Here is a 14338-nt window from a genome sequence, read left to right as displayed (position 1 = left end):
CAACTGTTTTCAACATTGATAATAATCAGAAATGTTTCTTGAGCAGCAAATCAGCAGATTAGAATGATTTCTGAAGGATCATGTGACACTAAAGTAATAATGCTGAAAATTCAGCTTTGATCACAGCAATAAATTGCATTAACATATATGCAAATAGAAAGTCATTTTAAATCGCTAAAATTATTTCACAATATTACAGTTTTTTGTTTTTTTAATAAATGCTTGGTGAGCATAAGAGACTTTAAAGACTTTTAAAAATCCCCAACTTCTAAACAGTTTTTGGCTGCTATCAGTTTGCATTTGTTCTTAGCCCTCACTCTCTCGTTGTCTTTGTCCAGATCTGTTTCACTACAGCAGCTCTTGTGTCAGGACTCTGAGGAACTCTTATCTGCAGGAGTTTCGGTTCCTCTCCAGGAGCGTGTTAATATCAGCAAAGTGTCTGCAGCGGACCATCTCATGCTGCTGAGAAAGGTTACAACAGCTCAAAAAAAGAGGCACCAAATCCTTAAACAGTTCCGTCTGGCAGCTATAGCCTCTTCCCAGAATGCTTTAGGGCAGAGTCAGAACTATTTTGATTTTTATTTTCTTTTTCTATTTCTAGAGGTAAATTGTATTGCTGAGAGGTTGCTCAGGAGACAAGTTCTCAGTTATGTTTCATATAACTATCAACTTTATAAGATATTTAAGAGATATATCTCGTTGTGAAATTTCTTGGGTCTTCATATGGGGAGAAAAATCAAAAGTCTCCATTTATTTGCTATTGATCTCACTGATGTGAAGAGAAATCTCATAAAAAGAAATCTTTAAAGAAATAGTTCATCCAAAAATGAAAACTAACTGGTAAAACAGTTATTTGACCCTGTTCTTTGAAACAAACTTTCAGTTTGTGGAAAATCATTTGACTTTCCCGTTATCCCTGAGTTTCTTGCACAGACTGATCGTTTCACTTCATAAGACCTCAATATAGGAGTCACTGGTATTCATTTTGTGCTTTTTTTGACTCTCGAAGTGACGGTAGCGTTAACTTGCATTTTATGAATCAACAAGGGCCGTGGCTTCAGCTAAAAATCGTCTTCTGAAAAAAAAAAAATCATCATCTTCTACTGAAAAAAAAACAAACAAAATGTGCATACATCCATGGCCTAAAGGATGACAAATGTTGCCTACTTTGAAAGAACTGTCCCTCAAAAATGTCTAGTAAATTTCACAAATAATTACAAAGAAATTGCAAGTACCACATGAAATTTTGAAGTAGAAAGACTGAAATAGTATTTTCTTGTAAAACATATTCGAATTATTGTTTTATTTACAATTCAGAAAAATCTTTTTTTTTCAGTTAATATTTATTATATTTTAAGTAACAAACATGTTTTTATGGTTTTAGTTAACGATAATAAACCTGATATATAAATAAAAATATAAATATTAAATTCTAAGTTTATATCTGCAATTCTGAGAAAACTCCCTGAGTTGCGAGAAAAAAAGTCACAATTACCTTATTTGTGACTTTTTTAAAATTATTATTCCATAGTGAAAACGGGCTTTCATTGTTTTCAATGTGAATGTACTGTAAAATATTATTTATTCCTGTGATCAACGCTGAATTTGCAGCATCATTACTCCAGTCTTCAGTGTCACATGATCCTTCAGAAATCATTCTAACATTCTGATTTGCTGCTCAAGAAACAGGAAGACAAAATAAAAATAAATACATTTAAATCTAAAATGATTAATTCATCAAAATGTGCAATCAGTACACAGCAGAATAACTGGAACAAGTTCTCTCTCTCTCTAACGACATTTCTGGTCACATTCATGAATGCACAAACTGTCAGTGAATTTTCCATATCTGTCTTTCAATTCAAACACAGCCGATGAGGAACGCAAGGTGGTGGAACAAATAACCCAGGTTGCACTGACCATAAGAAAGCGAATTAATGAGGTTTTAATGGTCCCACGCAGCCCCGCCATGCACCTTAATCGCTCAACTGCAGTTATGCAAATGACACAACTTGAAGGCAAACATAAGCAGATGATAACAAAACGCCGGAGTTGGGGGATAGAAAAATGAAAGAGTAGAGAAGACGCACAGAGCAAAACTAATATTTAAATGAATCGTTTGATATGGTTTCAAAGAGAATGATTAACTTCTTTTGTTTCAACATGATTCCAGGCGCACAAGGGAAACGAAAACAGTCAATCATGCGCAGCTCTCTCCTCACAAGTTATAATGCGCTCTTATTAAGACGCACGTGGCACATTATGAAGAAATATGAGCACCCCTGTATGCGCTTAACTCAAATTTTCTGGTCTCTGCTTTGATGCATGTGTGATGATGTTAGGGGGTCACTGAGGAGCCCGTGGTGCAACTTGGCAGAGAAATGGCAAACACTGCGATTGCGAGAATTAATGAATGAAGCTGGAAGATAGAAATATGAAAAATGAGTGAAAACACTTGAATATGTACATAGACAAGCACTCTGCGGAAAACATGAGAAGCTGCATCTGCAATAGACATGCTTACGGCGCTGCATAGTAAAATATGGCATAATACTTTATAATAACTTTCATTAATATGGCTTTAATGCACATTATACTGAATAAGGCTTCAAGGAATAGTTGAAAAATGAGAATTTTTTCATCATTTATTCACTCTTGTGTTGCAAAAACATTCTTTCTCGGAACACAAAATTCCATTCTAATGTCATTGGTTCTTGCACGTCTCATAATTGATCACAACATTGCAAACTTGAATATGCACATTTTTAGCAAATAATAACTTTAATTAGACATGTTTTGTGTGTGCCAAATAAAAACATATAATTAGTTCAAAAGAACAGCACTTACAACTAGTGGTCAACCGATATGGGTTTTTTGACAGCCGATGCCAATGCCGATATCTTGGAATACAGGGTGGCCGATGACCGATATAATTTTATTTATTTTAATTAATAATTAAGAAATTTAAAATCATTTGAAAATGGATGAAAAATACTTGTGTAAAATAAACATACTTATACTTTAGAAGACAAAGCATTTTTCACAAATACATATTTAATAAAAATCTAATTGAATGGGAAGTAAACACTGTAACCAACAGGGCACTCAGTATTCTGGCAAGTTTGTGTGTATTGGGAATCATATATATATATATATATTTTTTTTTCAAATACAGCCAAGGTAACACTCATTTTACTTACAGCACACAATGAAAATGACATGAATATGACAGTGGGCAAATGCATAAAGCGCAGCATAATTTGAAATCACGAGTTTAGTTTGTCGATTGCGCGTCTCTAGTCAAGCAGAACTCTCCTCCTGTCCGCCTTCAATTTGCATGGACCGACCGTCACGCAGAGAACACGCGATCATGCAGGATACAAATGCACACTTCACAAGATCTCAACTAGATTCGACTAAGTCTGCAAGGTTTGTGAAATTAAACGTTCATTAGTCATTCAAAGATTTGTTTAAATTATATTAAGTAAAAAGTCGGCTGAAAAATAATTACTCCAATAAAGTATAGATACCCAAAATTTCTACTTAAGTAAGGTAACGAAGTATTTGTACTTCGTTACTTGACACCTCTGGTTATAATACTTTTTTGTATACATTTGAATTCATTTATTTAACAGTTCTTTGTTTAAGCACTGTGTGTTCAGGCACTGCAATCTCAGCGCCGTCAAAATAAAAGTCCACCGCGCCATCAAAATAAAAGGCTCGAACACATCGGCCAAACAGAAAAACTTATCGGCCAATGCCGATATTTGAAAAATGCCAAATATCGGCCGATATATCGGCCTTGGCGGTATATCGGTCGACCACTACTTACAACTATCTGTCAAGCATTAGAGGCAGAAACCAGACTTACATTCCGGCAAATAAATTGACTTGAAACTCAACTTGTATCAGTACTCTTGAGACTTGATTTAGACTCAGCCCTGAAAGACCTGCGACTTGCAAACTTGTCTGATTGTTGTTCAGCTGAAGATCCAAGCACTCACCATTGAAATTAACGCTCCGGATGTATCCGAGGAGCTCCTTTCCGTTGATATTGCTCATGCGGGGGCAGAGGCCGGGGTATCCGAAGCAATAGTCCCTGTGCATGCGGTGCAGCGCGTGTGCCATGGCATAAACCGCATCCATCACGAACTGTACCTTCCCTTCCTGCTCGTAACTGGAGTCACGGCCCACCTTCTCCAGACCTGCACGAACAACACAAAACACACATCTTGAACAAACACGGCCTTTTGAGAGCTCAGAATAAGATGTTTCATTTGGAGAATCCACTCTCACAGATGCAGTAATTCTCTTCTTAATAAATTGCTATTTAATGTTTCTCAAATGTAGCCACTCATTGGAGTAATTAGCTAATCAAATCCTCGAGGAGGTGCGTAACAGTTTTGCCTGTTAAAGCAGCAAAAAATGTGTTCTTTCCAAACAAATATTTCCTTCCATATCTCTAGAGACGGCAAACGTAATATCACGCCTGCCGTTCTGAACAAATATTCCAGCTGTTGTTGTGCGTAAATTGAATTTGGCTCTGGCATCTATGATTATTTCTCTTATAATCATCAGAGCGCTTTCCAACTTGGTGTATTTTAGCACTGGATGCCTCCGGGAAGAACTTTCTTTTCCCACCACAGTTTTTGACACAATGAAGGATAAATAAAAACGTGGGCGAGTTGAATTAGCAAGACCTGGAGTGTTCCATTGCTTCTGCTGTCAGCGAGGAATTAATAGGCTCCTGTAAATGAACCCCAATCCACTTTTATAGCACATTCAGAGCAATAGGAAAATTATGCATTTGGTCTTCCAAAAACTAGATGGATTACCCGACCTGAACAGTGTGATAAATACGACACACAGAACAACAGGCCAGAGAAAACTGACTCCCAGTGTCAAAACAAGGTGAACGTCAGGTTTATTTGTGGTCACACCTCCACAATGACAGTCCATTCACAATCAAAATCATGAGCTATGTTCGGAAAGCAATGCTAGCTTGATGCCGATTGGTGAGACATTGTGGTGAATATTTAAAATAAATAACATATAATAAACTATAATATATAATAGTATAAATAACATAATAAATAAAGTAATACAATTATTAATGAAGTAATATAAAATTGTATAAAATATATAATATAATAGTATAATATAACAATAAATATGTATATAACTATATAATAATAATAAACAATATATAAAAGAATACAAACCTAAATATATTATAAATACATCTAATATAAATAAAATAAAATAAATACATGTAATATAAATCAAATATATGATAAATCAAATATATATATATATATAACATTTTTAACATTTTACATGACAAGTTAAAACTAGACAAAAAATTCAAATACTATATGTTTGAATATTTTAAATAAATAACAAATAATATAAACAATAATGATGCAATAAAATAAATATTAAATGTATATATAACATAATATATAGCATAATAAATTAATATTGCAGTATTCAGTAAATAGAGAGCTAGCATTCTGTTCTGAACAACCATGAATACAACAGCATTTGGCTTTTGTTTGTTGTAAATGTATTCATTGAGCAGATGCTTTCATCCAAAGCAACTTACAAATACAAACATGAGTGATTACTCATAAGAAGCCAATGGCAGCAGTGCCACGATACACAAGTTTATGCGCTGCCTCGATTCAGAGCTGCAGCTGAGGGGCTTTGAGTGATAATACAATAATCATACAACAATGTCCCGTTTTTATGTTTATTATGGCATGTGTACAGGCTTTTCTGTGTCTCGGCTGAGCAGCAGAGGAAACAAACTGACGCTTATTGAGTGATTGAAGACAGCACGGATGACGGACAGCTTAATGAGGCCAACAAGAGTCAAAATTAAATGTCAATTAGTGGCGCAAATGAAATTCCCTCCTTTTCATCTCACATTTCCCTTCCATCTCTGGAGAACTACAGTTAAAAAGACTCTATAGTTTTGTAGCAGGCTGACAGTATCATATAAAAAGAATGATATCTGGCAAAACGTAATGACTGGCAGTTTGATGAATATGCACAAATGGTCCAGCTTCCAACTTTTCTTTCTCTCACTCTGAGTTACGTCTCTGTGTGCCAACATTGAGACAATAATCACCATTCTATATGCTATCTTATGCTAATGAGGACACTTCGGCTACATAATGTATGCACATCTGACTGCATTACTCAAGCCAAGCTTGGAAAAACATCAGTGCCTGTCTTTGTCAAGAGCAACACTTGAGCTGAAGCGTTCAGGGCTGTTTTTAAAGCTAAAAATAAGAAATAGATAGCTGCATTTGCAAACAAATGACACCCGATCAGAGTCATTCTGCAAAACAGATGCCAGGTGTGTCCTTCATACTGTATACATGTATGTCTACAAAATATATAAAGACTTCAAAATTTCAGACACTTTATTTCATGTGTGTGTGTGTGTGTGTGTGTGTGTGTGTGTGTGTGAACGTTTATTTTTGCCATGAGATAGTAAATATATACAAACAAATATAGTCATTTAGATAAAATGTTAATATTTTTATGTGTAAACAATTTTAATATTAATATGCATAAACATATATATATATATACACATTAATAGAATATTAACCAATATTGACATCGATATTAATCGAACATTGACATTTAAATAAATAAAAATATTTTTGCATATATTTGTATAAATATTTCTCCATATATATATTCTTTTTAAACATTTTTTTATTATTAAAAATAATAATAATAGTAGCTTTGTCCCCAGTTTGTCATGTATGTATGTATGTATGTATAAATAAATTATTTATTTATTTGAAAAAACTATTTAAACAGATATTAATATAATGGGCAAGGTGAATTAGCAAGATCTCTCTCTATTTCTAATTCTTTTTAATATTTTAGATTAAAAAAAATTGGTCAGCCATGTTAAAACATTCAAATTCTATAAACATGCCCACACCCACACACAACTTGTGTATATATATATATGTGTGTGTGTTGTTATACCCCCCCAAGCCCCCCAACAGGGGACAATTAAATTTTTACAAAAAATTAATAAGTGAAGATTAAATGTGTAAATATGTAAGTACACACCAGCATTTCATTCTCTTTCTAATAGGTACAGTTTCACAACCCCACAAGCATCATCTTGCTCAAGGCATAGTAATATCCAAAGATATATTTAAATCCATTAATTTAGCTTGAAATAGCAAAAATAATATTTGCATTAACACGTTGTCTGATAAAGTACTTAAAAATCCAACCGAAAATGCACCGTGACGCAATGATGTGTCTGCCTGCGGCCGCTGCAAAACAACCCAAAGAGCCAGTGCGTCTGACCGGGTTCCAGACAGCCGATCCTGTTTGCCATTGGGGAGCACATTTCTGAACCCATCACTGCAATTTCTCCAAGCTGATGGGATTCCTGAACTTCAAAATGAGACTGACACTCATGCTGTCCGAGACCCGATGCCCTCTTTCCCCGAGTCATAGCGGCTCACGCAGCAGCCCTGTTTGCTGTCAGAGCTCCAATACGTGTTTTTAAGCAGCTCTGATTTATTTGAGGAATGGCTAAACACATCCTGACATTAGTTATTTTATTTCGAACCGTTCTCCCCTCTATAATTTTCAGCAGGTTAGTCTTTGTGTAAGCTCTTAGCTCGTGGAAGAAAGAGTCAAAGCACGCGTGACACTAGGGACTAGTCTTATTGTTGGTGATAAGACGGAGCGTGAAATCGCATTAAGAGCTGCGGCTGAGGTTCTGCCACCTTGTGCTCTCCAGGGCTTGCTGGGATACGGTTTGCTGGGAAGGCAAGACCGGCTGAGCTCTTGACACCAATCTAACAACAGTCAGATTCGTCTCGTCAGCCGGAGCAGCCAGGTGTGGCGTCCGCACAGGAAGTCAGGCTCATGCACTTTTAATTAGGACTCAGTCAGGGTAATAAATTACACAGCACAGCAGTGTAAGACTCCATCACATAGATGGAGTGAGCTTATTCGTTACATTCAGTGCATGAGGCGATACGGACAAATAAAAAAACAATATGAGCAAAGCACAAATGGGGAGGGGTCTCATGAAACTTGTCCAGCTCATATTACACTACAAAATCTAAAGACCAAAATGAGAGAATATATTTAAAATAATTTTATACCAGTAACACACATCCCCATCTCAATTTCCCATTGTTGTGATTTAAATTAAAAATGTTATTATAAAATATACAAAACATGATCAAATGTAAAAAAAAAAAAAAAATTATAAAATGTAAAATAAAACTAAATTGAATAATAACTATAATAATAAATCAATATGAACATTAACATTAATGTGATTTATATACATTTTAAATATCTTAACTATATCATATTTAAGCAAGTATTGTGGCACAACCTTCAATTTATTATTTTATTTTACAACAAAAAAACTAAAATAATACAATAACTAATATAAATAATAATATAATAACTAAATAAATAAATAATAACTAACTAAATAAATAAAATCTTAATGTATTACATTATTTATTAGAATTATTGGTGTGCTTACTATGAAGAAAATATTGTACATTTTAAAAACATTAAAAAATCTTAAACGTATCAAAATTAGACATTATTTTCTTTTTTCTTCTGATTTTTAGGCATGCTTTCATGATGGTAACCTTTAGCATTTATGGTCCCATTTCTTCCATTCATCCCTCTCTTCTGTTTTTTGTGTATTCGGTAGCACGCTACCGACAAAAACAAAACGAATCACTGCGTCCTCAGTGGCTCTGATGTCGAGAGAAAATAAGACTCATATTTTTACTTTTACATCCAACTACAAAACACCTGAATTGCTTATGACATTGTTGTGAGCACGGAGAAAATAGCGCTTAGCGTACAACTGGCTGAGGGTGGAAATATGCTAAAACAGGACACTTTGTCAGCGGTCGTGGGCGGGGCCTCAGCAGTACGACGTCAAAAAATGGCTTGATACTTGAGACTGTTTCGATTTTTTGGGGATTAAAAAAAAGGAGTGAATGGATTATCATTGTAGCGTGGTTGTGTCCAGACACTGCTAAGACACATTTATATGCAAGCACCACGTAAATGTTGTATCCGACGTCCCCTTTAAAATGGCATGTCACAAAGCCAGAGGATGTTGTAATAAAAGCCAAACATGCGAATTCCAGCGTGACACTGGGTTTCTGAGGGCATAATGGGAAAAAAGCAGCTCCTTTACCATTCACAGCCTGACACTCCAAACACGGCAGGCCGTCTTCAAAAACTCCTTTACTCCATTATGTCTCCTGTCTGAGAAGACTAGCAGTCTTACGTCTGAGAGATCAATGAGTCTGAAGAGAGTGCGGTGATGAACCACAAAACTCTCAGAACAGCCGAGAACATCAGACTTCCGTCATTTTCCACCTGCGAGAGCTAATAGTGCTGTTATCTAGGGAGATTAAGAAACATTTCTTTGTCTTTTATTTATCAGATGCATATGGGAGTTCTTTCACTTTTGCATTCTGATCCAGAGTTTCAGATGAAACAGGAATAAAGTGCTTTTGTATGACACTGCAACAGCACCTCGTCCTTATGTGTTGTAAAGTTAAAGATAGGACTCCTACTCGACTAGTCGCTGCATCATTTTTGCATAAAATGAATTTATCACTAGCAGTTGCTGCAGCTCACATTGCCTCAAATGACCAGCTCTCATTGAAAATGAAGGACTTCCAGTTGCTTTGTCACTGCAAATCGCTGTCAGTGTGACCGAGATGGAGTAAGAACCAGAGCTTTATGACTAAGAAGAGGAGATAGAAAGAGTTCAGAAGCAGAATTTGGGTTTGTAGGTCAGTCTGTGAAGGGTCTCAAACTACCAAACCACACAATATAGTTTCAAACAGACCCTCAAGGGTTAATATTTTATCCTTAAAGGGGTCATATGATGTGATTTCAATTTTTCCTTTCTCTTTGGAGTGTTACTAGCTCTTGGTGCATAAAGAAGATCTGTAATGTTGCAAAGACTAAAGTCTCAAATCCAAAGAGATATTCTTTATAAAAGTTAAGAGTCAACCACGCCTACCTAAAACGGCTCGTTCTAACACGCCCCCACATGTCTATGTCACTGTGTGGGAAGATTTGCATAACACCGCCCAAATGTTCACGCAAAGAAAGAAGGCGTAACTTTTATTCTCGCTGTAGTATTGTTGCTGCCGCTGCCATGTCGTGGAGACGCTATGTGTTTCGTTGTGAAAGCGAAACTACTTTGTTTGGTCTTCCAAAAGAGGAAACGACTAATAATTAGTGGTTAAGTTGTATTTACAACACTGCTCCAGAACAGTTCAACCCAAATATTCAGATGTGTGCAGCACATTTTATGGAGGACGAGGACTGTTTCCTGGGAGAGTATAGCCTACAATGCCGGTGTCTGTTTCTATAAAGTGGGCCAAATCCAACTTTGCAAGGACAGTCTGGCGCTTCAGATTCACAGCCTGTAAGTAAGTTTTTATATTTAAAGAATTTGCCACTGATGATTCAAACGTGAGTTTTGAGCAGTGTAGAGTAGCGGTTGTTGTTTGTCATTTCTCCGATCACAAATGCAGACATGGTTTTATGTTTACGCGGCGTGAAACGCAATGCAATGTAAAAAGACAGCATAATCAGTAATCATGTCCCCACTGGATGCAACAAATGCCTTGTTTATAATGGGTTTTAATGCTTTTGTCTCGTCGCTCTGGGACATGGCATCACATTATGGTAAGGGACGTAACATTTCCGTCACACGCTTGAGGTATTCAGCCAATCACAACGCACTGGATAGCTGACCAATCGGAGCACACCTCGCTTTTCAGACCGATGAGCTTTGTAAAAATCGACGCGTTTCAGAGAGGCGGGGCATAGAGGAGAAACAATAATGTACATTATTTGGAAAATTATGTGTTTTTTTAACCTTAAACCGCATAAACACATTGCATTACACCAAATACACAAAATAATGTTCTTTTTAGCAACATCATATGACCCCTTTAAATTAGCCCCATAACATGCATGTGTCCCAAATTGCTCACACATTCAGTCATTGACTATTCCTTATGTATTAAAAATTTAAAGATTGTTTAAGATCAGAAGACATAAGGTCAGTAAGATTTTTTTTAAGAAAAAGTAATACTTTTATTCAAATGAATATTTATATACTTTTATTATATTTTTATTTAGAAATTAATATTTTTATTTCGCAAAAGTGCACTTTTAAAAACAACACGTTGACCAAAGTGTTTTACAGTAAGTTACAGTAAGAGGGGGAAAAAATGTAATAAAATATGAAATAAAATAAAATATTTGTTGACCAAATATATGTTTAAAAGTTTGGGATTAGTAAATTATTTATTTATTTAAAAAGGAAATAAAAAATCTAAGGCAACATTTCCCATTTTAATTTAGTTTTAACTATATATGATAAACAGGAAAGAAACAAAGAAACGCGCACACACAAAGCCGTCCACAAAGATGTGATCTTGTTCAAGCCCTTGGTGCTTTTAAATGCTACAGAAGACATAAGTAACAACTAAATAAAAGCACTCTGTATGATGTGAAAATCCCCACAATCAAGCAGCTGAAGGGACGGATCGGCTCTTGGGAAAACAGCGCGACAATTTTCTCACCACCCATGTCAACACTAATGCATATCCGGCGAATTTAGGGGCATCTTTGTAAAGCGTTTTTGATTCTTTATGTACCCGCCTCAAAAAAGACACCAAAAAGGCTCTTTCACATGCAAAGACGCTTCAGCCAGATAGAAGTGTCGTTTCAAATATTTATAGACTCATTCTTGTAGACAGCGATGGTGCACTGCCGTTAGGCTATCAGAGCTTTGGTGATCCTACACAGCCGAGACATTAAATACAACACACGGCAGGCCTTCCATACCGCTGTTTCCTAAATTAAACCATCGATTGCCAGCATCAATACGTCTAATGACTGAAGACAGTGAAGTGGAGCTGAAACACCAGGCTCGTCAGTAATGAAGTTGCGGATGGTGTCTTGTTAGGTCAATGAGTGAGTAAACAAGAACTGTTAGTTACAAAATAACTTCCAGCACAGGTGCAGAAGTGCACAAACATGAGCGCCGAGAGCGTTTGAGCTTTGATCACGCTCTGAGATGATTTGATTAATGAAAAGTGGGCAGAATCATGACCTTTGCATCATCAACATGGAAAACAATCTGCCGGCGTGGAATCAATCACGAGGCCGTGTGTCGTAGTAACACGGATCACAGCGGCAGTGTAATTAAACAGGCCTGATTGCTTGTAAAGAGGAACACTCTGTAGAGTAGATGGAGACGAGAGGACGCCTGGGAAATATATTCATAGACTGGAAGAGTTGCATAGTTATAATATCCAACCGCATATCATAATGTTATAATATCCAGCATAGTTGCATAGTTATAATATCCAACTGAACTGGCACTTCAAAAAATGAAAAATAAAAAATGACCAGAACGCATACTTTTAATTAAAAACTCATAGCACACACAAATATTGGTTATTTTTTACCCAACTGTTTTTATCGATACTACTGTATTAAGTTCATTGTACTGTTCAATAAGATTTTTTACTGTTGCAAATGCTGCAAATATTTGTTAAAAAATACAGTAAAAGCAGTAAAACTGTAAAATATTATTTCACTTTAAAATCATTTTCTATTGTAATTTTGTAATAAAATTGTATATGCAAAGCTGAATTTTCAACATCATTACTTCAGGCTTCAGTCTCACATGATCCTTCAAAAATCACTATAATATGCTGATTTGCTACTCAGTTATCATCAATTATTAATTGATATAAGATATCATTGATCTTAAGATTATAAATTCTGAAAGCAGTCTTTGCTACTACATTTTGTGTGTGGTTTCCGAGTCCAACGCTCTCAAACTACTTTTATTTCTTTTATTCTTCAAAATGTCTGCTGCTACACTTCTTTTTGAGACGAAACATGACCCAGACATTGCAGCGCTTGCCTTACAGCCCGCTTTAGGTGCAACTTTCATGGACACGAGCATGCAGTGTGACACTCACCAGAGCGGGGTATGATGGGTATCCTCTGCACTTGGCCCACACCAGATCCAGAGCGTCCAGAGAGCTGTAGTCATCTGAACCCATCCAGCATCCAGAGCGGCTCCGGCCCCGAACCACTGCAAACACACACACACACACACGGGTCAGGCCACAGACAGAACGCATGCGGGCCGGTCTGAAGCGTGCGTCTGCAGCACTCACAGTGAGACACTCCTCGGGATCCTCCCATGGAGTAGGAGTCGTTCTCCGTGCCGGACGTTTCCTCGCTGCTGTCCTCCTGAAAGGCAGAGCGTGAGAACGAGGCTTTTCCACGGCCCTGTTTAGAAGGAGTGGTGCTGCCGAGAGAAGAACAACAGCACTACATGACACTGGCATCCCCCTCGTGCAGGACTGACACTGATTCACACATCAACCCGCTCTCTTCAAACAGATCAGCAGGTGCTAGTTCATCACTGTACTGTAGACTCCGTGTGGTAGTAAAACGGTTCACATTACACAATCCTAAGGACTGTGCTGCTGACTTAAAGTCAAACAACACAGATTATAAGATTATAAATTCTGTAAGCAGTCTTTTGTGTGTGTGTGTGTGTGTGTGTGTGTGTGTGTGTGTGTGTGTGTGTGTGTGTGCGTGTGCGTGTGTGTGTGTGTGTGCGTGTGTGTGTGTGGAAGTCTTGATACTTTTTTTTCAGGATTCTTTGATGAATAGAAAGTTTGAAAGAACTGTATTTATTTGAAACAGAAATCTTTTGCAACATTATATATGTCTTAACTCAAGAGAAGGTCTATAATCAGTTTAATGTGTCCTTGATTTAAAGTGTTAATTTCTTAAGGGAAAAAATTTTAAAACTTACTGACACCAAACTTTTAAATGTATATTTAGCCAACAAATATAGTATTATTTTATAATAATTAGATACATCTGAAAAAAAAAAAAAATAGCACACCTGTCCTCAACAAGGCACACAATAACTTATGTCTGGAGCACAAAAGTGAGTTAAACACCGAGGTTTAATATTTAAGGTCAGAGCCTAAGCCTAATTCTAAACAATAGTAACAGTGATGCTACCTTAGCAAACACTGAAAGCACTCTATTTCAGTCAGTTTTCATTACCCACATCTCCCTTTTCCATTAAGCTTAAACATAGTTGTAAAAACACAGCCCTGGGCTCAGTGTCCCCTGATTCTGCACACATAAGCAGCATAATGAGTCCTGTGCTTCGTTTCTTTGTTGTGTGACACTGGCCTCGTGGCTTGCGCTATATGCATTAAAATGAGAG

General features: G+C 36.5%; 1 protein-coding gene across 1 annotated transcript in view; it reads right to left on the bottom strand.

The window, feature by feature from the left end:
- Positions 1-14338, bottom strand: part of LOC107580973 (metabotropic glutamate receptor 8-like) — a 114126-nt gene that overhangs the window by 37201 nt on the left and 62587 nt on the right. Inside the window, exon 7 of the mRNA XM_016266581.1 lies at positions 4005-4205. Coding sequence (XP_016122067.1) covers positions 4005-4205 — 201 coding nt within the window. The remainder of the gene's footprint in view (positions 1-4004; positions 4206-14338) is intronic.

Source organism: Sinocyclocheilus grahami, unplaced genomic scaffold (assembly GCF_001515645.1).
Source record: "Sinocyclocheilus grahami isolate Dianchi unplaced genomic scaffold, SAMN03320097.WGS_v1.1 scaffold33.1, whole genome shotgun sequence".
NCBI classification, from domain to species: Eukaryota; Metazoa; Chordata; class Actinopteri; order Cypriniformes; family Cyprinidae; genus Sinocyclocheilus; species Sinocyclocheilus grahami.
The sequence above is the reverse complement of the archived record's forward strand: the minus strand, read 5'-3'. Positions and strand labels throughout refer to the sequence as shown.